This window comes from Thermobia domestica, chromosome 10 (assembly GCF_964235325.1).
Source record: "Thermobia domestica chromosome 10, izTheDome1.hap1.1, whole genome shotgun sequence".
Lineage (NCBI taxonomy): Eukaryota > Metazoa > Arthropoda > Insecta > Zygentoma > Lepismatidae > Thermobia > Thermobia domestica.
The window spans coordinates 203,266,461-203,293,041 of NC_137463.1; the positions used below are offsets into that span (position 1 = coordinate 203,266,461).

Consider the following 26,581-nt stretch of genomic DNA (forward strand, 5'->3'; position numbering starts at 1 on the left):
CATGTCGCAAAACCGGTCAAAACCTATTTAGAAAATGTCGGATGGGAAGTTTTACCCCACCCGCCGTATTCACCAGACGTTGCTCCTTCGGACGACTACTTGTTCGATTGCATGAACAACGATTTGATTGGACAGCGGTTTAATTCTTCAGAAGATATCGAAACATGGGTCTCTGACTGGATCGCTTCCAAGGATGAGGACTTCTTACGCCACGGAATCCGTACATTGCCTGACAGATGGGCGAAAGTGGTGGCTAGCGATGGACAATATTTTTCTTAAGGTATTTATGTATTTTGTGTTTGTACTACAGCTTCAATGTGTGCGTACCAACCGCACGAATTAATTCCTAGACCATATATATATATATATATATATATATATATATATATATATATATATATTTATATAATATTATTTCTGAATACTGCTGGATACAGTTTTGTTTGGATCGCTTTGCACATCGATCTTATTTCAGTAGTTCGTAAAAGTTTAGTGCAAAAATGCATACTATAGCAGCAACAATTGTCACGTAAGAAAATACTTATCCTGAGATCTGATTTCGTAATCAGAGTGTTTGTTTATCTCTTGCTCTTAACCATTCAAACTAACATGGTTTATACCAGGAACTATTAGTTTTGGGGTAGAGTCGTCAAGTTAGTAGCGTAAGGTCAAGAGTTCAAACTCAGTCCACATACTTTACAAACGACAATATGTAGCTGTTCTATTTCTCAGAGGTATAAGGTTAGTTGTCATATTTATACAATTTTCTAGTAGAAGGAAAAACTTTTCTCAATACTAATGTAAGAATATCAAACTTTTTATCACTTACTATCCACATAGTTATGTGGTTTTCGATTTTAAGCTTTATACCACTGAAAAAATAGTGTGAACTGATAAAAATCAATGTAAACCAATAATAATAATAATAATAAACTCATTTTTCAGAAAACGTGGAAACCCTATCTTTTACCTCTGAGGTACATTATTACTATCGACAAAGTTGTTATAATATGCACTGTTTGAAGTTAGACAAATATTTCGGTAATGATTGTTCTTGTATGTACAAGAACACGCGTTCTATCAGAATGTTAGACAACCGAGATAAACAATGAATTCTACTGAAATACTGTTTAAAATTTTGCCTATTTTATTTAGGAATTCAGTTCAATCTCTGTTATTATCATGTCGTTATTTACATCATCGGTCAGTATTTTTAGATTGTTATGCCAACATTGAAGCTGGAGGGTATGTGTGGCTCAGAGGTAGAAATCTCACCTCGAAGATTGCTGATTCAATCCCAGGTCAAGTGAGCCTTTAATACTCAACACTGTGTCAACGAGTTTTCTTGGGAATTACTTAGTTTGCGTCTATTACTTTCACATTACCAATTCTTACCAGCATTCTCTTGTATTCGTAATCTACAACGCACAATTAATTGATTTTTATGGATTTCATGATTTCATGTTAATATATATATATATATATATATTAGTTCTCTGTTCCATGATCATGCCCTTTACACTTAAGGATACAGATGATTATAGAAGTGATCATGAAAAAAATGGTGGAATAATAAGGTGGGAGAAAAGGGATAACTTCGAGATGATGTCCACCACAAATCCATATAACATGAGATCTAACCACTCAGGGACTCTTCGCAACAGAGGTGAGCGTTCTATTGCGGAACCACCATGCTTCCCAGTATTCCCAAATGTAATAGTTCCCCCCCCCTCTCAGAATTGATATGGTAATAGTACTGTTCTATTAGGATTAGGTATTTTCTAATTGAAGTGTACTTGTTCCTTACAAACCAAATGTATAACAAAGTGTCGTGTTATAATCAAATTTAAATGAAACAATAATAGATATTACCACACATAAATTTAATATAACTACGAGAAACAAAAACAGTATTCAAAGATTTAGCTTTTCTTACCATTGTAGAAAACATGTAGAAGCATAAAAAGTGCTCCAAAGCGTAGCGTCAGTCTAATAACTCCAGCCATCCCGTACTTAATAGATGGACCACCCTGTTAACTTTCCCCAAAGGATGATACACTCACACTGACCTTGCTTGTTGCACTAAACAATACACACAAAACACTAGGTTGTATTCTCGAACGCTTTCATTACCAAATATAGGAAATATTAGTCTTTACACCACCTACAGCAATCGCCACCATTGTCATGGAGAAGCGTTTTGGGTATCACACTATAGTAGCGCTTCTCTCAATTCACAGTGATGCATGAAACTATTGAGGTGCGATTGTTTACTGTTGCTGCTATAACAACGGAGGAGGTGTGGATTGGTGTAGCGCGCTGCCTTCAATATACCACAGCACTCTGAGTGAAGCGAACAAGTTGAGCTTGAGAGCTGTGTCCCAGTTTCAACCGACTGGGAACTCTTTAGTCGACGGCCGGAGGAAGAAGGCTGCTGCCCAGGCGAATGGTTGGCTGATGAAGAGAGAGGGAGGTAGACAACAGCTTCAGGCTAGTTAACAAATACAACTTGAATGAAGTCCCTTTGTGGGTGCCGAAATCATTGTTTTCCAAAGGTGGCTCGAGTCGTGTTGTATTATCACGTAATTTTTATCGTATTACTGCCTGTGAGAGTATTTGTGCTTTCGTCAGAACCATTTGAACATAGTATTTGCTGGAAAGTTGAGAAAAATAAAGTATCCGTTTATTCATTGCAAATGATGGTAAGAAAATTAGTGTTTCGAAAACTCGTGGAATTATTTATCCTAGTAGTCCAAAAATGACCAATATCCCGATAATCTTCCCTCAGTTGTAGATGGGTGATGTCAGCATAAATAGCTCAGAAATTTTCCTCAAAAATTACTATGAAATTACTGAGAAATGATTCAAAACTACGGATGTATTTGAGCACCTAACAGTCTCCCATGCAGCTTAAACTACAGGGTGTCAAATATTCACTGCAACCCGGTGTTTGGGGTAATAGAACTTTTGAACCTGACGTGATACATAAATAATGAATATACCAACATAAAGCATTGTTCATGCCTATATTTTTAAGGTAGGAAGCAACGATTGAAGTACACTAGAAATCACACAGTATTGCCAGATGTAACCGAAGGGGTAAATCAATTTTTTTTCTTTTTTTGCAAAACATGTAAATTGACTCATAACTCATACGTATGGATGTTCTGTCATTGATTTTCAGTTTGCTTAGCTGGAGTAGTTTGCAAAATATGGAACAGAAAAAAGAATTTTTCATTTCCACCGATAACTAATCGGATGAGGCCTCTGTAAGGGGGAACTAGGGAAATCGTAGTTTTCATAAATTAACACTGAATGGGCAACCCTGCTGATCTTTCAGTGCATCAAAAGGTGTGTTAAGGATCTGTCTACATTATGCAATTCCTGAAAACAATGAAAAACAAAATTTGAAATTATCATGATAAAATTTTTACTTACATGCACCCGGCAACACTGCTATTCATTTCTATGGGGCTATTTAAAGCAAGAGGTATACAGCAACAATTCTCGAACTAGTAAAGACCTGGAAACGAACATTCGTAGTGCCAATGAGAACATTAACACAGTTAATCTTCGTAAAGTTGCTGCCAACCTGGTGAAACGTGTGAACCAGTGTTTGAATCGAAACAGGGGACACTCCCAGCATCCACTGTAGAGCTGGTAACTCATTTCTGATAGTAGCAGTGTTGCCGGGTGCATATACGTAAATGTTTTATCATAATCATTTCAAAGTTTGTTTTTCATTGTTTTCAAGAATTGCATAATGTAGACACATCCTTAACACACCATTTGATGCACTGAAACATGAGCAAAGTTGCCAATTCAGTGTGTTAATTTATGAAAATTACGATTTCCCTAGTTCCCCCTTACAGAGGCCTCATCCGATTAGTTATCGGTGGAAATGAAAAATTCTTTTTTCTGCTCCGTAGTTTCAAAGCTACTCCAACTAAAGAAACTGAAAATTAACGACAGAACATCCATACGTATGAGTTATGAGTCAATTTACATGTTTTGAAAAAAAAATTGATTTACACCTTCGGTTACATCTGGCAACACTGTGATACCTAGTGTACTTTAATCGTTGCTTCCTAGTTTAAAAATATATGCATGAACAAGGCTTCATTTTGGTATAACCATTATTTGTGTATCACTTCAGGTTCAGAAGTTCTATCCCAAACTCCGGGTTGCATTGTATATTGGACACCCTGTATAAGTGTTATGCTTGTAATTGCATAAATGAAACACAATGGTTACAAAATAATGGTTAAAAGACTAATGAGGTGGAAGGTAAAAGAAGGAAAGTAGGTTACAGAAAGGTGAGATCACTTGTCTTGTTTTATCCTTGATGTTCTTCGACGATCTCTCATCGCTCCGAAAATGATGATGACGTCTATAAATCACGTAATGTATGTCCAGGCTTAAATATAACTAAACCAATAATGTTTTGACGAATATATTTCTCATCCCATCAAACTACCAGGGGCGTCGATAAGATGCCAATACCCAAACATAAAAATTAGAATTAAATGCTGGCATGGGCTTCATTTGAAACAACTGCTTCTGTGACGATAAACCTTAACACAAAAGCCAGATTGATCACTTGGCTTGGACTTTAATTTGAAGACGTACGATTTATTTACTTATTGGATCAAAAGTTCCAATATATTTCAATCAAAAATTTTTATGTACACTTTATATCTGGAGAACTACATATAGTGTAGCCAAACCCAAGCTATCACTTATAACTCAGTATGATGTGCTTATTCTGTAGAAAATACGAAAACTCGATTTAGGGGCTGTTCAAAAGTTTTATGGGCACCTGATACAAAAACTAATTATTGGCCAAGATCGCAATCTTTTGATGTATTTCTTTGGATTATTCCTAAAATTCTTGGCCAAGATCGCAATTTTTTAATCCATTTTTTTTTAATCATTCTTAAAATTCTTGTTAAGGAAGTATAATAGAAAATGTAATGCGTATTCCAGAAACTGCAACCAGACTGTACACTTTTTCCAATGCTATTGACAAAAGCACAAAAATAAGGTGAAATACTCATATTTACTAACGTTTACATAAGTAATATGTGGTTCTCTAGTTTGGTGTACAAACAAACAAGGTAAAGACGTTTCTTTGTCGTGTTTATGAAAATGTGAAAACCATAGGACCAGTGTTATGAATAGTAGTTGTGTTAATTGTTTCAGGATAATGCGAAGTTGCATGTTTAGTATTATCCACGAGACGAGAAATATCTCGTCTTAATTAATTAAAAAAAAAAAAAAAAAAAAAAAAAGACGAAAGTTGAAACGTACCTTTTTAAATTCGAGACGAAACATTTCATAATTCAGTTCACTCAAGTCTTGGATTTCAAACACTGTTTAAGTATTACATGGTTCATACTATTTAAACCTATAAATTAATAAAGAGATTATACAAACGCAATGCAGTGTTTATCAGGGTTTAGCATACGCAAGTCATTACTCAATATACTCCAATAAATAAGGTTTAAATAGTGCTGTATCACATCCTCCATGATCTTTTAATGACGCGGCAAGATTCTAATATCTTCTAGATGAAATTAAGAAAACAGTCACGGCATAAATTTTATACATAATTCAGATAACGAGAAAAGCTTTTTCGAGAATTGAGGCGAAACGAAACTTCTACAGATTTACGAGACCTCTATAAACCTTATTTCTCATCTTGTCTCTTGGTCAGCGCTATGCATATTGCCAAAGTCAATCGTGATACCATTAGCTAATGCATCCCTCACATTTTCGATCCCACGTTCTCCCGTTTCCTCCCACTTTCTTCATTCCACCATTTTCATTCATTACTCATTATCACCGTCTCCTTTAGCCTAACCGGCATAATCGTGGGACGTAAAACTCAAAGATTTCATTTCATTTTCATCTCTCACATTCAGCGTCGTATTACCACTTGTTGTATTCGTTAGACCAACCTTTTTTGACTTCCAGCACACTTCTCTAAACGCCTATAACATCGTGATACATTGTTTGATTTTTACAAATAACAAAAGTTATAATAGTGTAAGACGATAAGCTTTCATTAACTAGTGACTCTATGTAATTCTGACTAGGGAAGGTATCCAAGTGATACACGTCAATTTTAGTTAAACTTACACATTGGACACTAGATACAGAACAAAGAGATCAATATTTTATATCGGCGACCGTGGGGTTTAAGGAAGCAAAAATGTGGAGAGAAAGGAAAACTTCAGTTATATTAATTATGTCTGATATGAATACTGGAAGACGCATATTTTTACATTGCTGGAGAGATTAATGTGTCATTGTGTAATTACCAACAACGTGTGTCACAAGAGATTTGGTCATGATATAAGTGTTTCGTTAGAAGTTGATAAAATGTCAATAATTACGCAAGAATACCTTTGCAGCATTATATAAATAGATCTGACAATAATAATGTTCATAGCATGAAAATCCATTCCTCTTAATTAGAAATATACAGTTATATATTAAACAATAGCGATCACTTAAAACAATAAATAAATGGTTTTAGAATGATGTTTGTTATGATTACACTCATATGAATTAGTGTCTAGTACCTCAGTGATTCCAAACCAAGGGTAAACATATACTTGCATGTCCTTTCATTCAATATAAATTCGGACATTGCCTACAACACGCACAGTTAGCTATATTGAGCCTATTGGCCACATTGGTAACATGCCCATCAATCCAATCAATGTTATAGGACTAGTGTCAGCTTATTTTGCCAATATGATAGACTTGTGAGAAACATGTTACAAGCCATGAAACTCAACTCACCAATCACATCCAGGACATGATAACCGCAAGTAGCCAAATTCCACTATTTCTTGGAGCTCCTTCGTGGCTAAGTGGCTAACGTACGCGCCTTTGGCATGGGAGACTCGGGTTCGATTTCTGGCGGTAGCTCATGTGGTCCAGATTCCACGTTGATCAGTAGGTCCATGTCTCATATAGCCTCGCTGCTGAACGAGACGTTAAACTCAAAATCAACTCAACTCCACTATTTCTTCACATACGTGTATACGCCTATGTAATGAAATAGCTACAGAAGAATATGTGTTCCAGTTCCTTATGAAGAGTATTTTTGTAACAGAAAATAAGAAGAAATGCCTTTATTTAATTGTGTTTAAAGCTACAAGAAAACATCGTCTTACGCGTATTAAATTAACGAAATATGATTTTGTGAGATCAAAGGTGGATTTTGAGGGAAGAATACATTGAAGTTTTTGAAACATTTTTGCAGAAATGAAAAATCGTTAGATTTCACTTCATGAAAGTTTTTCAGACAATATTTATCACAAATAAATTTTACGGCTAAACAACGATGTAGGAATAAGTGGAGTATGTTTTTATGAATCGGAAAATTTTCCGGAAAATTTCACTGTGTATAGCGGTCGAACTTTAGCTCTCCGTATGCAATCAGTCAAATTCTACAACACGCAGTTACACGATTCAACCAGTAGTTTCTGCAAACGGTAAGTTACTTTCGCCCTTACTCATTGTTATCCAGGAATCTAGCGAGGACTTTCGCCTCGAGAGAAAGAAAACATTATTCCGTCCTGAAAACTTATATTTGGCTGCATTGCATTCAAGAAAGCTTACCAAGATACACTTCCACATGTGGGTACAGAATGTGTATTTCCCTAATACAAAGAATAGTGTGCTCCTGGTGGATTCTTGGATAGGTCATTGTGAGAAAAATATGCAAGAACTCATCCCAGAGGAATAACCATGACACTACTAACGATTCCAAAAGAACTTACGGGTCAGTTACAACCTTTGTATGTGTACGGTTTCCCATTCTGGAAACAGTTTGTACGTAGATTTTCAGACATTGTGATGTTGCATTGATCCGATATTAAATTGCATGTGTGTAATAACATGATCAAATTACAGTCACTTGTGTATAACCAATTTTCTTCGTCACAATCTCAAAGCGTATTTCAATATGCGTGGTACAAATCAGGGCACGTTGTACACCAGTCACCACCATTTGAAACGCCTGTTAATTTTTGTTTAAGTAAAAACGAAAAAGTAACATTGACATATGTGGTGAAGTTGCAGTCATAAGGTGTGGTTGGCGCAACCGATCGTTGTGTTTACATTTTTTAATTTTTTATTTATTTATTTTACGAATACCATTATTGTGATAACTTATTCAATGAATCATGGATAATGTTTACGAAGTGTGGAATTGTTTTTATTTTGAGGTAAGAGGGGGATTGACCCCTTAAACGCCACGGTTGCCGATGTAACAAGTGTCCGTTGTTTAAGTTTCATTAAAATCTGATATATTCGTGTGGTTTTCGCTGCCACAACAAGGGTGCAATATTGAAGTTGGAGGGAGTATTTTGCCCACGGATGCCGATATAACAAAGTACGGGTTTCTTTATTCTGCCGATATAACAAAGTAGGGGTACGGGGTCTCTAGTGTCCACTGTATGAATATCATTAAAATTGGTGTGTATCACCTGGTACCTTCTTTAGTATGTATTATTGCTGCTCCTGAAGGCGTTGACAAGTAGTCAGGTAGTCTGTCTCAAAATTACTTTTAACTAATTTTATTAAATGCTTCATGATTTTAAAAATCTAAAATTTCGCGACACACTTTATAGGGCTACGCAACACATTGGTTGGGATCCACTTCTTTAGACAACTATCGACGGAACAACTGTTAATAATTCTTGTTAAGATGACTAACGCACTGGACTACTTCTTTGGTTTACTTTCTGCTAAGGTTCGTAATCTGTTCGAGTTTTACATACCTGTATGGTATCCCAGAGGAAGTGTTGGGTCCGATTTTGAACTATAATTGAAATGTGAACAGAAATCTAAATGAAGTAGAAAAACACAGAAATAGTAACCTACAAAACAGAAGTATAAGGGTACAAATAAATACCGGTACTAGGAGAGGCATGCTGATACTAATTATTATTATTGCATTAATTTTGGTGTAGTAGTAATTAGAGCATAATAATTAAGCAAGTAATTAATAGTAAAAATACAGCTTTAACACGTGCTTATGAGTACTGCCATGGGTAATTGGAAGGAAGTGAGAAGGCCACACAACATATCACAGCAAATTCTCATAAATGGACCATCAGTATCAATGCACTTCCGAGTACGTCGGAGGACATCTTGTGTTGTACTATGAAGTTCCCGATTATGCTTGCGGATTAACTCAACAGTATTTATAATGCGAACTTACAGTTCACCCCTTGTAATCACCTTTTTCCGTAAACCTCATGTTTCATCTAACCCATAAACAGAAATCAAGAGGGATGAGGTGCGGAGAACGAAGTGGCCAAGTAACTAGATTAATACAACCAATCCATAGGGTAGGGTACGTGGCATTCAGATGTTCGTTGATCAACGAACTGGCATGAGCTGGTGCTCCATCATTCTGCAGGATTAGGTTCTGCCTTATGTGCAAAGGAACTTCATTTAACTGATCTGTCAAATCATTATGTAATAGATGAAGATACCGCTGTCCATTCATGTTCTCGTGAAGGATACGGGGCTAGTAAGAATGTTGCCAATAATGTCACACCACATATGTATGGAAAATCTGTCTTGGTATCCTGTTATGTTTTCCCAAACCTGAGTGTGTGTATTACAACCAGTAGCGTGTTTAGGATTTTGTTTCGGGAGGGCTATGCACAACATGTGAATAAGCACTTATATTTTTCCTTTTGGATGCCGACAAATGTTAATGAAGTTTTGCATGTAACTAATTTATTTCGGGGGAGGGGGTTGAGACCGATAGCCACCCCTCTAAATACGCCACTGATTATGACTAATATTCGCACTGGTACGAGTGAATGTTGATTCTTCGCTGAATAAAATGTAGGGTACCTGTACTAGATTGTGTAACAACTAATGACAATGAAGTAACAAATCTCAGCGTCGCCACAGGTTCAGGCCTAACATAATTGATAGTTGAAGCTAGTAGATGTGCAAAAAGTGTTGGAATTTTTATAATCAGACACGAAATATTGCGTCGTGAAGAGTAAATTTTCCGCAAACCTTCCCTATAGATTATATTTTTATTTCAGTAAAGGCGCAAATGCTGCGCAGGGTCGTGAAGAAATTCCTGCTATTTATGGGCAAGGTATGTACGTTATCAAAAGCAATAATCAAAAGATTGTTCAGTCGCGTTTGGTTTGGAAATTTCGATGTCCAAGATGCTTCTCGCAGTGTGCGACCAACCACAGCAAAAGTAAATGATAAAATGACAGAAGTCGAGTGAGACCGGTGTGTAAACAGTCAGGACATCTCCAAGGACTGAAACATCCATCACCAAACAGTATTAAACAATTTGGAGAAAACTGTCTTGAAAAAGGAAAGTGTACATTAAAATGCTATATGGCGTAACTCAAAAACATTTACTTACATTAGAATTTCTTTCTGCGAATCTCTATTGAAATGTAACGAACTCGAGTTATTTCTAAAGCGGCTGATTACTAGTGACGAAAAGCGCATAACTTGCGACAACAAGGTGTGGAAAAGAATAGATTGTGGTCGATACGAAGAAAAGCTGCACAGTCTGTTCCAAAGCTCACACCAACGCCCAGGAAGTTTATGCTGTGCGTTTGACGCAGTGGAAGGGTATCATGCATTACGAACTTCTGCTGCTTGGCAGAACGATATACTGGGACTAGCAATATCGACAGTTTGCGCGAGTGTACCTAGCAATTCAGAAGAAACGCCCGGAAATAATCTGTCAGTGGTTCTCAAAGTAGGGTCCGCATGACCTAGCCAGGGGGTTCGCGACGCCTAAAAATTGAAATGTGTTATAACAAAAATGGAACTCACAGTTGTTATGCAAGAAGTATTTTTAAGATTAAGAGACTGCAGCTGTGGGCAGTACGAGTACAAAACAATAACTGTTCATCATTTCCAGTGCTCAAGGATTTCATTGATTCTTCAGCTGAAAAACTCTGCTGAAATGCACAAAACACTTGTAGGACACTTGAGGGCATTAGCTGTAAGTTTTCGAGAATATTTTCCTGACCCACAACCTGGTAATGTTTGGACTGAAAATCCTTTCACTAATGTAGAAATCCATGACATACAAGGTATGAATCTCTCTAACACAGAAAAAGAACTGCTATTGGAACTATTCCTGCGATACTTCATGGAAATGTTTTCAAAGGAAAAATTTTGTAGCTTTTGGTTGCGTGTGCGTTGAGAGTATGAAGAAATGTCTAAAAAGGCATTGCAATAATCGATGCCTTTCCCTTATGTGAGCAGACCGTGTCTGCTCTTTAGTGATGAGCGCAAGAGTCTTGGTCTTGCAGTTTTTGCAAGAGTCTTGCATGCAAGACCAAGACCAAGACCAAGACCAAGACCAGGAATCCCGATGCAAGACCAAGACCAAGACCATACCTGCAAGACCAAGACCAAGACCAAGACCATACCTGCAAGACCAAGACCAAGACCAAGACTCTTGCGCAAGAGTCTTGCACAAGTATGGTACTACTTGATTTTTTATAGAATGTAAAAAGGAAGGGGAAAAATCATTACATCTTTCACGTGAACTTCTTGGCTCCAGTAAAAATACCGCCGGAGTGAATGTGTTCCCAGTAGTTTATGCAATCCATGTGAGTCGATCTGCTCCTGTAACATATAGCTACAGTATGTCGTTTTTTGAATCGGTTGTTCACGAGACGACCGACAGCATAATTCTATGAATTGTTACAAGCTATAATAAGTTTAGCGTCTGATTTACTTTGGTCATCATTTGATCATTCACGACGGCCCATGATTGGATTTTGGTAAATCATACGAAGAATAGTTGTGTCTATAAGAAGTGGATAAGCAAAAATAAACTAAAGCAAGTTATGGACACGGTAGCTCAGTGGCAGAGCGTGCGCGTCTGGTACATGGGGCCCTGGTTCGATCGCAGCTTGCGCTATGTGAGCTTCTTTGGTGAACAAACACCCTGTGCGTGGGTTTTCCCGTTTCCTCGTACTTTCTTCATTCCACCATTTCTCATCATCACTGTTTCCCTTAGCCTCAGTGTAATAATCGTGGGACGTTAAAGTAGATATTTCATTTCATTTCAAAACATATTAATGGTGTTCTTCTTCCAAAACTAAAGAAATGTAGTATTGAACATCGGCAATTCCGTACACCATAGATGTCGACTACATGGGTATGGCATTGGCTCTGAGGTTCAAGCATCCGTTGGAAATTTTTAATGTGTACTTATAAAATTAATATTGAAATAACATTTTCATGACATTGACAAAAACTTAGCGCATGTGACCGCAAGTTTGATTTCATAGGTGGATGCTTATACGTTGAATAATTGTTTATCAATATAACTTATAGCCCCCTTAGGTATACGGCATATCTAGGATTCAACGATATAACATTATACAACAATAAATAATCTATATTCACAACTGAGAGTGATTTCGTACTTATTTCAAATAACTTGAAGTTTGATGCCGTTATTATGTATTTCTAATGTAGGTCAAAACTATTTATATAAATTGAGTTTACACAAAAGACAGACAGTTGAGTCGTTTTCAGTTTTCACTCAAATTATTCTAAAATATTGGAGCCGCAGTGGCTCAATGGTAGAGCGTTCAGCTCTGGTGTTTGGGGTCCTGTGTTCGATCCCAGCCCCCGCCAAGTGAACTTTGTGGTGGACAAACACCGTGTGCGTGGGTTTCCTCGGGGTTCTCCCGTTTCCTCCCACTTTCTTCTTTCCACCATTTTCATTCGTTTTTCATTATCACCGTCTCCTTTAGCCTAGCCGGCATAATCGTGGGACGTAAAACTCACAAATTTAATTTCATTTCATATTCTAAAATATTAAGAGGTTTAATTATTATTATTTTAATTTTTTCTTTCTATTTTGGTCAATATTGCAAAACATATCATCATCGTCATAATAATAGCTATTCTGCCATTATTGGCAGGTCACTTGCTGCAGCTGAGAAGCTTCGATGACTGTGGTCCTCAGCTAGTCTCTTCGTTTTAACGTAGCAATTTTCTGTCTTAATATCTTTCTTCAACTACAATCTCCTTCGCCCCCTCCCTCTAGCACGTCCCTCATAATACAGTTCCTCCTCAGCCAATGTCCTCCTCTTCATTACATCTAAAATTCTTCTTTTCTCCCCTACTGCTACTATTTCTAAAACCTTCGCATTCGTTTTCCGTTCAACCCAGCTGATTCTCTCCTTTTTTCTTCATGCCCACATTTCGAAAGTCTAACTGTTTCATCGTTTTCGCGTAATGTCCTTGTTTCTGCCCCATACAGTACATATTAAAACAGTAAAACTAAATTTCAAAATTTAATTGGGAATTTGTTCAATACAAAGATGAACTAATCGTGGTTGGAAAGAAAAAATCTGACTCCTTTAGAGTGTAAAAATAATTTTGCAATTTATGGTATTTCAGTAATCTGTGGCGTCTTGGTTTTCTTTCATGCGTCTCACTGTCAGGGGTAGCCTCCCCAATTTGGGAACCAGTGGAGTATTAGATCTGTTAAAACATATAAAAATATTACGAAATGTTGTGATATAAGTAGTGAAGCGTGATCACCCATTGAAAAAAAAGTAAAGGTCATCGCCTATGTTGTACAGTATCATCACATTTACACGAAGGTAAAATATATTACATTTAGAAACATACATTGTATTTCCCTCACTATTGACGCAATGTAGGATTTATTATCCCTTATATCCAGAGTAGAATTTACTTATGAAAATCATAGATTTCTTAAAAGCAAAACTTGCAAGACTCTTGCAAGCAAGACCAAGACTGGGTGTGCAAGACCAAGACCAAGACCAAGACTAGGTGTGCAAGACCAAGACCAAGACCAAGACCGAGGGTTCCAGTGCAAGACCAAGACCAAGACCGCATGTGCAAGACCAAGACCAAGACCAAGACCACCCGGGTCTTGGTCTTGGTCTTGCATTTGCTCATCACTACTGCTCTTTGCAGTATTAAAACCTTAAAACGAAATCGTCTTAATGTGGAATCAGACCTAAGATTGATGGTGACAAAACTTATTCCAGATTTCAATGCAATTATGGAAAAACATAAAGAATTTCATTCCTCACATTAATGAAAACATTGATTATCAATGAACGAAATTTCCTTTTAAAAAAAATGTCTTGAAAGTTAGTGTATTTTCAATTGAAATTTCGTTCATTAGAAAACAATAATGTATCTTTAGAATAAACTACTTATTGCATTATTTTTCTTGGCAGTGATGATTCTAATTAGTATATTTTTTAATACCATGTGAAATTTCAGATAGCAGTGCAAGGGGGTCCGCACATCATTTTCCGGATGAATAGAGGTCCGCGTTATCGAAAAGTTTGAGAACCACTGAACTATGTCATATACCACGCTGACAACGCCAGACAGCCTACATCTTTAATGTCCCGTCAGAAATTGAGAGACTTGCTAAGTTTTCAATGCATCCCCGCATAACCTGGACAGGATAAAGTAAGATTATAATTTGTTTCGGTCTCTGTGGAACTCGCTGAATTACTATAAGTTAGTTTCAAAGAAGATACGGTACGTGAAAACTTATTGTTTTTTTTTTTTTTTTTTAATAATAATAATAATAATAACCAGAAACACGGAAGTTCTACTGCGACGGGATTATTGTGTTGCCGAAAAAAAAATGACAGAAGACCATCGAACAGAATGGTGTATATGTGGCTTCATAATATTATTTTCAAATCACAATGAATGCATTCTCAATTTTGATCTGCAAAGGCTCAATACATTTTAGACATCCTGATATGGAATTCTTATATAATTTGTTACGAAAAAAGGGGGTTGCGGTCGCTCAGTGGTACAGCGTTCAGCTCTGGTGCTTGGGGTCCCGGGTTCGCTCCCAGCCCCCGCCAAGTGAACTTTGTGGTGGACAAACACCGTGTGGGGGGGTTCCCGGGGTTCTCCCGTTTCCTCTCACTTTCTTCACTCCACCATTTTATTCGTTACTCATCATCACCGTCTCCTTTAGCCTAACCGGCATAACCGTGGGACGTAAAACTCGAAGATTTCATTTCATTTTTTTCGTTTCGAGAAAAACAAGTGACATTTAGCTTGACTTGAAGAAGAAATCAGCAAAATGTAAATTTCAGTTCTTTTCAAAGAAAAGGATAATAATTCCCCATATAAATCAATGGATTGAAAACTAAGATGACCCAGTTATTCGACACTGTTAATTATGTTAATGACAACTGTTTTCTTGCTATTTTGTGTCAAAACATTTTATTTATGTCTTCAACTGTTTGTAATAAAATCTTAAGTATACCGTGGGTCGATAGAATTTGTAATGCTTTTAGAGCATCTTCTTTGGTCAAGATAGTGAGAAAATTTCTGATGCCTTAGTCTTTAACGTGGGCATTATTCACACGAAAACAAAAAGCCACTTACGTGTCAACTTTTGTTTTAGAAGAAGGGGAAAAGTTCGTTGTTAATTATTGGTCTGATTTCTTTATATCAAACGAATTTATTTCATTATTACTTTTTTTCTTTGTATGAAGAAACACGCAACATTGTCTGAACGGTTACTATTCTTCATGCACCACTGCTGTGGAGATTCCTGTTTCACTTTCTTGAATCACTTTCTCCCATGAGCCTACGTCTAAAGATCCCGCTGTGGTTGCTTTTTTGTTTGCATTTTCTTCTTCATTTTCTCCTTGCATTTCTCTTTGTCTTCTAACGTTAGATCGGCTGTCTGTCTTCAGTAGAAGAGGAACGTTGCTGAGTCGCAGGTCAATTTGTTAGTGTGAGAGAATGTCTTAATTGAAAGTAGGAAGTAATATTGTGAGACCTCGTTACCTAGTCTGAAGCTTCATGGCCATCACACACCATGCCAAAATGCGAGAAATATGTGAATATTGTTTGAATAATATAGAGACTAATAGGATTTAATTGTACCATGAAAAACTTCATTTGATTTTTCTTTTATTGTTTCTGGCTGTTCATTAATGTTTTTAAAGAACGATAAGCAATGATTGATGATGGAAATGACCCTGTCCCTAATTTATGGTTCTCGTTCTCACCACAAAGCTGAAACTCGTATCAAACTGGACGGTACTAAGAGTTTAAATGCTAGACCATTCTACTAGAAGTCGAGTACAATATGATTTATCCATTATCATGTAGGATTTTTTTTAAGGTCTAGTACAGTGATAAATGCGTATGAAACTTTAAGATTATTTTGTACTTTATAATTTATTCCTACTACTTATGGAAGTTATTGGAAGATATTTAAATAACGAATTTTCGAAAACGTTAGCAGTAATTTTATGTATAAACAAAATAACACAATATTAATTACAAACTGAAAGTAATCAAGTTTTTTTTAAAGCATAAAATTTATTTTTATTTTTTTAAGAAGTGATTGATTTTATCACGTTCAAAAGAAATTGAACAATTTTATTCTCTAAGAAGTTTAATAAGCTCTCTAAGCACCTTGTCAAATCAAATCATAGGATTCAACAGATACCCCAAATTAACCTAGAACATACGCTTTTTGCGTTCTGCAACCATACCTTTGGGTAAATGTAAAGCGTTTATGATCTATGCATATATTAAAATGCTAGGTTTGTGTATTCGTGGTCAATTCCGTTTATATGTTCGTCCAATTCTTTTCGACAATGAGATCTCAGAAACCACAAGCTCTAGAAACGTGCTGTTTTCACTGGTCTATTTCCAATTTTGTGTACACCCGCAAGTTGTCATTCAAATTTTCAAAAACCGTGTCATTATTGTTTTATTCGGCATTTTACGGGCCGTTTTGAGCCCATAGATTAACATTGTCGCTAGGCCAGCTAAGGTTAATATCCTTGTGTTAGGCAACCAGTAGAGGAGTTACGTATGGTGGGCTGACGGGCATTTCGGGCGCTTTGCTTAAATCTGAATGACAAAACTTATTGCATGCTGGCAACTTCGAAAGCCCCAAGAGCCGCAATGAGGCGTACTCAAACGGATATGGATTATTAGGGGGGGGGAGTCGATTTGACATCATCTGTTACTTAACCAGATGTCACAAACTTAACCCAACATCTATGTATTAAAAGCTACTCTTATACTTTTTCATCCTTTGTAGGTCGTCTTGTCCTTTACTTGTGTGTGTAAAGGGAAATAGACATATATAATGAGGAAGTTAGAAGGAGAACTATGATGGAGGAGGAGGAGAAAGATGTGCTGAGTAGACAGAGCAGATTCAGAAAAAAAAACTGCGGTTCCGGTAATTTTTTTCGTTGAAAATCCAAGATATAGCTGCAAGTGTCTTCCACAGCACCGATTAAAAGTATGGGGCAGATTATTGCCGAAATTAAAATACTGTTAAGAAAAGAGCATAACTTAACAAGTTAGTATTCATTTTAAATGTTAGGGATAAGATCAAAATTCGTTCAAAGGCATGAGAAGCACACAGGAAACGTCATTTGCACAATTCTCTTCGCACCCTTGTGTACTTCTCACGTTTTACATTTACGTTGAATGTACTGAAACATGCAGCCTTGCGTATTACATTCGAAGGAAAATCGTGTTTTCGCTTGAAGAACATTGTTGTAGTGCAATTAAAGGTTTGTAAGTTCCAATTCGTACACGATGAACATATTTCTACAGAGATTTAGTTCTTTCCAAACTACTCTTCCAACAAATTATTTTTCGGCACTGTAGATATTTGTGTAACCTATTTTGGTTCACTGCGTTGTATTTTTTTTAAAAAAAAAAAGTTCGTATTTTTATAAAATAAAATACAAATAATTAAAAAACTGTTCATGAATAATAAATTTTAATATGAATAAGAAATATGTAAAAGCATTACCTAGTCAAGCATTTTTAAACTGGTCTCCTGACGCGGTTCTTAAGCCTTTAGTCGAGTGTCCGCAAATCACACTCATTTTCATATAATTTCGTTATTAAAAATACGAGTATAATGATCATGCTGTGCAATATAATAATATTGTTATTGATAAGGCTGGTTTTAGCGAGCACTAAATTTTGAGATTGTAACAGGTTGCATAGTTAAAAGAAAATTTTTGTACGACCTAAATGAAAAAATATTTTCTTACCTCCTATTAATGAAATGGTTTGGATTCTGGCAAAATATACACCATTACATGTCAAATGGGTCCTCGCAAAGTTTAAAAAGTACTGCTCAATTGTAATCAAATGTTGTATGAGTTCTATATCTCAACCTGCAGTTCAAATCCGTTATGAGTAACTAGAACTCCTTCGTGGCTAAGCAGTTAGCGTCCATGCCTTTGGCGTGGGAGACGCGGGTTCGATTCCCGGAGGGAGCTCATGTGATTCTGATTCCACTTAATCAGTAGGTCCCGTCTCATATAGCTTCGCTGCTGAAATGGACGTTAAACTCAAAATCAACTCCGTTATAAGTAGCTAGGATTTGCAATGGATATGTGTTCTGATTTTCGTGTCTTCACAGTCTTGATTCCAAATCAATGCATCAAATGCTATGTGCAGATTAGAGTATAGATAGTGGGACTTTTAAGAGAAACTTTGTGTTCATAAAATTCAGAACAAGGTCAGAGAAGTCATGTAGAGGTCGCATTATTGATCAAAAGTGACTTGTATCCAAGTAAAAGTGTGATTTTGATTTTATATTGTTTTGAGTTTATCGTGGCTTTCATCAGCGAGGCTATATGAGACGTCGACCTATGTGGAATCCAAACCACATAAGCTCCCGCCGGAAATTGAACCAGAGTCTCTAACGCAAAAGGCGCGTACGTTAACCGCTTAGTTACGGGGAAGCTATGATTTTAGTCATTGAAACATTCTAAATGTAAATACGAAGACATTTCTCTGCTTAAAAAAAATGTTTATTAATAATACAATTGAATATGAATAAATACAGACAAAAGAGTTACATCAAGTTATCTCAAGAGATTTGAGCCTTTGAAGGTAAGCATTGTGAATAGGCTACATTTATTGGGATTTGAAAATAACATTATGAAACCACATATGTATAAGTTTGTTTGATGACCTTCTATTATTTCTCCGTCAACATTATAGGCTGAATCACATTGCTGCTAAAATTCTTTTTCTGGTTAGAGGAAAAGAAAACTGAAGAACGTGATTTTCAGAAGCCTCCTTTAAAACTAACTTAAAATCATTAAGAGAGAGCTGCTAAGACCGAAAGAAATTATAGTCTGATGGAGTCATGTCTGGGCTGTACGGTGGATAGATTGAGCTCTTCCAGCTAAGATCTCTCAATTTCTGGCGGGACGGTAAAGATGTGTGTGATTTGGCGTTGTCAGCATGGTATACAATATCCTTTATGTTGCTCAGTTCCCGGCCGTTTCTTTTGAATAGTCAAATTTATGCATTCTGATTGTCGATATTACAGGTCCCTGAATATCGTTCTGCCAGGCGGCAGTAGCTCGCGAGGCACGATGCCTTTGTAATCCCACAAAACGCACAGCATAACATTCTTGGGCGTCTGTGGGTTTTGCCATAGGCTGTAGAGCTTCTCGTCGCTTGGAATTTTTCACATTGTTGTTGTAGGTTGTCTACTTGCCATCACTCGTGATCTACCGCTCCAGATAATTGTCTCGAGCTCGTTGGAATTCTGTGGATTCGCAGATAGATCTAGTAAATGTTTTTGAGTTAGATCGTGTGGCACTCAAACGTCGAGTTCCTTTTAGTATACAGCTTTCTTCAAATGGTTCAGCACTTCTTTGGTGATGGATATTTAGGTGATATCTAGTGTCTTACATGCGAGTCTTGCTAGACTTCTGCCAAAATATCATCCACTTTTATGAGGTTGGTCGTCCAGTACGAGCAGCATCTTGGACATTCCATTTTTTATTTGTTGCTTTCGATTATGTATCTTTGCTCATAAACAGGACAAATTTCTTGGGAGTTCCTCGCAGTATTTAAACTTTTATAGAAATAAAATAAAATAGTGAACTGTAGCGCAGTTTTGAGGAGAGTTTACTCTTCTTCATAGTGCGATATATTGCGTCTGATTATAAGAATTCCATCACTTTTTGCATACCTACTAGCTTCAAATTATGTTAGGCCTGATTCGCCTTGACTTGTGTGCCCTGAGATTTGAGATAGTAATGATTCCTCGTAAAAGGCTCGCTACTTTTCAGACTACCTGAAATACAATAAGTATTTTCTTCCTAGAGCTTTTACCATCCCATCTTTTACCACCCCACCCCATCTTATATATAAGAAAACTTTATACGAGTACTTTTAGTCTAGTGGCTAGCGCGCAACTTTGATGCACAAAGTCCCTAGTTCTATTCCCAGACGAAGAACCTTGAAATTTGAATGAATTGTGGTTGTTTCGATCCCACCTTAAACAGTAGGTCCACGTTTTATATAATTTAAATGCTGGAAGGAATGATAAACTCTAATCCATCCATTCATTACGTAACTCATTAATTGGCTGTACGAGGAGCAGTCAAAAAGTTCCCGGAATTTTGTGGTAGCTCTTTATTACCACAATATAAGTACACATTTACTTAATCGCTTTCAAAGGAGGTACCTTCGGAAAACACACACTTGATTCAGCGATCCTGCGATTGCTAGAAACACCGGCGAAAGTCCTCTTTTGGTATTTTCCCAAGTTCAGCCGTCGCATTCGTTTCTTCTTTGACTGCTCCCTTTGAGGCTCATTGTTAGCTTTGGGAAGAGCCAAATATCCCTTGGTACTAAACCATTTTTAAGGCTATTAGTCTCTCTGAAGCCAGTTTTCCTCCCATTTGCACGTGAACTTGATGGTTGAGTGTTGCTCGATCTATGAAATTGCGCCACACCGTACACTCCTCCGTTCAGCTAGACCGTATTCGTACATTTTCTGGTAAGATGTGTTGACACTTCTTAGATTCATATGTAGGCATCCTAGTAAGACATTCCTCATTTTGAGATTTTAAACTAAATTATATAGTAAACAGGATGCGCATGAAACAAGAGTTGAGACACTCTCTTCTGAAAAATGTATCTGTTTCTATTAGATCTCATTTCGTGCACAATCATAGCATTCGGCTTAGACATACATACAAACTTCAATCTCCATTACTGCAGTAATATATATATAATATGAAAAAGCTATAAGCATATCAGAATTACATCTGGAAGATCAGGTAATTTAAATTATAACACTGTGACAGATTTTTTTTAAAATCATTATTTTAAAAACACTTTTTTCCCTTCTTTTACAGAAAGTTCAAGGCTGTCTACCCTATTCCAATGAAAAGGTCAATACTGTATCCCAAGAGGTAATGCGCTATTTCACTTATCTCCATGGTGTTTTGCAAGTAATGGAGAAGAATATACTACAACAAATCGAAGAAACGGAGAAACAGAGCAGCAAAGTCTTACAAGATATAGTGAGTAATTTTAAATTGGTGTATTTATTGTGTACTTCTAAGAATCCGATTTTGAAAAAAAAAAAATCTACCAATACGTTGATCAAACATAGAAAGGGATTTGGTGATAATGAATTTCTTCATTCATTGAATTATTCTAGTATTTGTGTGGTAAAGCTAAGTTGCAATTGGAAAAGGCCCTGATAATAATTCATGTATGTTCGACTATCCAAATAGTGCCAGTATATCTCAAAAGAAAAGGTGTTGATTAAAGAGAATTTCATTAGGTATCTTTAGTTACTTGAATGTTGCCGTGGTAGTAGCTACAATACAATGTGGCATAATCTTTTGCCATATTCTGTTTGTGGTCGTATTCAGCTTCTCCAGACTTTTCTTAGTTTAAACAGCGCAAATCCTAGGTAATATTGTAGAGGTTGACTCATGTTCGTGCCATATATAAAGGTAACCAAGATAGTTCGAAGGTCGCTTTTTCACCACCACTTTCGAACATCGATATGTCCCCTGAGACGTACCTGGAAGATCAAAAATAGTTTCTATCAGCATCAACGACCTTCTGTCAACGTTCTGGAAGGCCATGGATTCCATCGCGGTAGAACTTGGGCCGTGAACCGAAAAAGGTATCAAGTGCATTTTGCACCTCTACTAGGGATTTTGAACTGGTGCCCTCTAAGGTGATTGCCCAAGGAATGGAACAGGTGATAATCAGACGGTGCAATGTTCAGAGAGTATGGCGGATGCAATAGTGTTTCCCATCCAAGGCGTAGAATAGTGTTCCGGGTCATCCTAGCCACGTGGAGCTTGGCGTTTTTCTGTGACAGGAGGACCCCTTTGCGATTCAGAAGTGCTAGCTCCATTGTTTTGAGTTTTTCTTGAACACGGCTCAAGTGCTGATAGTACACAGTTGCATTAATGCTCTGACCAGCTGGTAGCAGTTCCCAATGCACGATCCCATGAGCAGTTCGCCAAATACACAGGATGACCTTCTTCTGGTGCAGTGGTGGTTTCGGCTGTTTTAGAACCGGTTCATGAGATGATTACCAATGATAACAGTGCTGTAGAGCTTCGTACAGGATCCACTTCTCATCACATGTCAACACCTTATCCAGAAACGGCTCCTTCCTCAGACGAGACAGCAAAGAAACACAGGTGTCTGCTCGCGTTGCCTTCTGGCCGGAGTCAAATCATGTGGTACCCATCGACCCAACTTGTAGTAGTACTTCCCAAGTTAATGGAGTTGCTGCCGAATGGTTTCTCCACTCACACTGAATTGTAGTCCCAGTTCCTTACATGTCTGGCCACTGTTCGCCTCAATTGCTGCCAGAAGGTCTTCATTTTGTATATGTGTTGGTCTTCCGGCACGTGGTGCGTCTTTGAGTATTTCGTCAGCGTCCTTAAATATGTTAAACCACCGCTGCATTGTCCGCGTAGTCACGACACCCTCACAAAAGGCCTGGCTTGGCTTGACTTGCGTTTAATGTCCCTTTCAACAGCGAGGCATATGTTCCGCCCCGCTGCAGCGGCGTTTGACCGCATTTTGAACTATTACAGCATACTACATGACCTTAGGACGTTCTGTGGAGGTCCCATGTTCACTTTGCAAATTGACAGTGTAACTGAACTGCCACAACCAGGTAGTATGTTGATATACCCACACCAACAACTGACCTTCGCCTTACCTCCATTCGCATTCAACTCACGGTGTGAGGGCCAATTGAACACAGACCCCCATGAAAAGCGACAGAACTTTCTTGGTTATCATTATAGTTCCTTCTTGAGTAAAAGTTAACTCTAATTTAGAATATTTAGAGTCTTTTGAGTTGCAATTGGTCCAAAAATGTAAGGGCCCCCAAAAATCACAGGATGAACGCGCATATTGTTGAGAGAGGGGAACTAGAACATCTTGAATTCGTTTCCCAGCAATGCTGTGTTGTTAGTATGGGGAATACCCATGCTGAACTGGCAACGTTGCTTTTTCATGTAACATAGGACGCCTACTAGTGTGGAACCTAAACGGCTGGTACGATTGGAATTATTTCACCATTTTAGATTGAAAACTGCATGAAAAGTTCAGTTTTATTGTTCTGCATCTTCACTCAAAACGGAATTCACATATGGCTCGGACTTTTGTTGCACATTATATATATTATTATTTGTTATATAAATGCTTGCTTGAACCATATTTTAGCCTTAGATCTATTTGGCTTGAAATGTTTTAAAATAATATTTGAGGTAATTTTTTGAGAGAATTTCAGTTATTGTTCATCACGAGGTTATTTGAAACATATTTTCTTAGAACATTTTGGCCTTGAAGAATTCTAAAGAATCAGTATAAGAGGTCAAACTGATTGACCCGGCTTAGAGTCAATGGCTTGGAAAAGAGAAATGGACACCTCAGCTTCGATCCATCTCTCTCTCGCAAAGATACCTGAACTTCAGTTCAGTTTCGTTGTTGTATATTAGTTGACAATATTTCCATCTACGTCAGTGGATACGTTAAACATACGGAATATATATCATAAGTAGTACTGCGAAAATATTATTAATCCACATTGAACGCGATCGAAGATATTATCCAGGGAGAATTTTTCCTAGTAGTACCTCGTGAAATAATCAGTGGTTCTTACCGTATGTTAAAAACCTGTCTTTATTTCCTTTACACTGTATGTATGTACTTTTTTGTATATATATATATATATATATATATATATATAATATGTGTGTGTGTGTGTGTGTGTGTGTGTGTGTGTGTGACAGTAAGGAATATTTGACAGATATTGAAAGGATTTCATAGACTGTAGCATCACTGAATTCCAAGATGCTTAATAAAGTCAAGTGCTTTAGTAGTGTGAAATTGCATGCTTTTTAGCAGTAGCGTCATTTCAGCATTTGCTTTGGATGGGAGGGAGAGGACGAGACTCTTCTGTATAAGTAGTTTCTAGTTTTTCATTAATATAATATTATAGCGTTTAAAGACATAAATGCATTATATTTTCAAATTATCGGAGAGGGAGGGGCAGGAAAAGACACTTTTTCCAGCACGTTTTAGTATTAATCCTTAATGCCATAATATAAACCACAGTTATTTATAATTGGGCTTCATTTTGTACCCCAGCTATATTCTTCCACAAATTACACATAAGCAGGATTAGTTTTATATTACACTGGTAACATTTCTAACAGAAAATTCCATCATTGTTCAGTGGTGTTTATTTTTTAAAAAAATGTAATTATATCTACAATGAAAATTGTGTGGTTGTTTCAGTTGCCTGTGCGCTTCACTTGGTGGACACTTTATTTATTAATATTATTTAGAATTACTTTTGCAAGCTCATTGTAAGTATGGTTGACTTGACAGATTATATCAGTTTTCGAGTCTGACAACCTAGGAAACATGTAGCAGCGATTCTTTCTTTTCCTTGCAACTCCATCTGATGTACTGGCGACTGTAGCGTTCTATGGAATATGGCTACAGAGCATCTTCATAAATATACGAACTGATTTTGCTCATTGAAAGAAATGGATGATGTAGTAACATCTAGCTCTAACAGGTGTAGGTGTCTATGATATTTCTGCTCCACTTTCGTGTCAGAATTGTTTAGAGGCCAGTACAACAGAACATTTAGATATACAAAAGTACATATTTTCATTTGAGCTAACTACTAAAAATGGCAAACATCGCAGAATCTGTACGTAATATCTCATATCGCAAACTGAAATGCACATTTTGTGCTGCGATAATCCAAACTGCAGCGGAATGAAATCCTTAATTTGCATTTAGATACGCAATTATTACTGAAGATGAAAAATGCTGAGAATATCGTAATCTGTTTAATACTTATTCAGCTTCTGCTAAAGTAAAGTGTTCTAATAGAGAAGACTTGTAAGCAGAGACTACAAGGTAATATTCTACAGGATCAGTAGATGGAAAGGAGGAATAGGTATTGTCCTGAATAAAAAGTGGGAAACTTAAGTCGTAGGAACTTCGAGTACAAGGATAGTCATGATAAAGACGCTGTCAAGACCATGAGGTATGACTATAATACAAGTACACGAAGAAAATATTGTTTAAGCATCTTTAATAGTGATAAGCTCTCCCAGCTGGTCTAATGGCTAGATCGTGTGCCTGTGGTCAGCATGTCCTTAGTTCGATTTTCCGTGGGGGAGGACAAAAATTTAATTTTACTATAATTCATTTTACTTAATCATATGCCTCTTTTAGTGTAATGGGCATAAACAAAAACTTACTCGTAGGTCCGATCGGACTTCCAACTTTCATGCGCGTGGATTCAATACCAATACCTTGCCTCTTATATTATGTTTCAACAGTAACAGTATGTTCAAAAAATATGAACAAAACAAGACCTAACGTGTTAAGTCGAGGGCGGACTTAGGATTTTTTTCGTACAAAACCCCCAAATTTCGAATGGCTACTACAGGAGCCCTTCTTGAGGTAGAGTTGTAAAACTGTACAAGTGTGTTATATTTGAGTACTACAACATTTGTTCAAAATTTGAAGAAAATCTGAAACATATGAGCCACCTTGATTTGTTGATTTCGTATGGAATGGCCACATATCTCTCAAGGAGCGTTTTTAGTATTTAAACTTACTTTACGCATAATTAAAATCTCAGTGATGTCAAAAACGTTCTCTGTTTAGTCTCAACTGGCGTGGTCAATCTAAATTGACAGTAACAACAATGTCTTTCGAAAAAAGGAGAAAAAACTCCCATCTAATTAAACGTTAAATTTAACAAAAAAAAAAAAAAAAAAAGGTGATTGAAGTCTTTAAAATGATCTGTATATCTCTTACTTGCGTATTGTACAGGTTTATATTTTAATTGTATGCACACTTTTTAGGTATGAATTTGAAGAAGAAAGTAAAATTGAAAGAAATAGAATCTCCAAATCGCTACCAAAATGATGTGTTTAAATAATGTAGTCTGTATTGATGATACTTTGTCAATCTTCAAAGTAAATTCTGTTAATTCGTTTGCGATCAGCTAGAATGTGTGGAAATTGAAATTAAATTTCTTCAGTTGAATGGTAATAAATCGAAGTTTAGTACTTGTTAATTGCTTATTAGCGTTAAAAAATGCACTTAATATTTAGATATATCTATGCAATTAGCATGTTGTTAAGTATTGTGTTGCAGATTAGAGAGTGAAGATTTTTTTAAAAAATACACTTCAGGCTAC

General features: G+C 36.8%; 2 protein-coding genes across 3 annotated transcripts in view; one reads left to right on the forward strand and one right to left on the reverse strand.

Moving 5' to 3' along the window:
• LOC145662934 (uncharacterized) overlaps positions 1–2,433 on the reverse strand; it is a 142,266-nt gene extending 139,833 nt beyond the window's left edge. Inside the window, exon 1 of the mRNA XM_081728960.1 lies at positions 1,937–2,433. Within this exon, the coding sequence (XP_081585086.1) occupies positions 1,937–2,006 (70 nt within the window). The 5' untranslated portion in view covers positions 2,007–2,433. The remainder of the gene's footprint in view (positions 1–1,936) is intronic.
• Positions 1–26,581, forward strand: part of qin (tudor domain-containing protein qin) — a 613,696-nt gene that overhangs the window by 442,256 nt on the left and 144,859 nt on the right. For both annotated transcript variants that reach the window (XM_081728961.1, XM_081728962.1), the window contains one exon: positions 21,219–21,386. In XM_081728961.1, the coding sequence (XP_081585087.1) occupies positions 21,219–21,386 (168 nt within the window). The remainder of the gene's footprint in view (positions 1–21,218; positions 21,387–26,581) is intronic.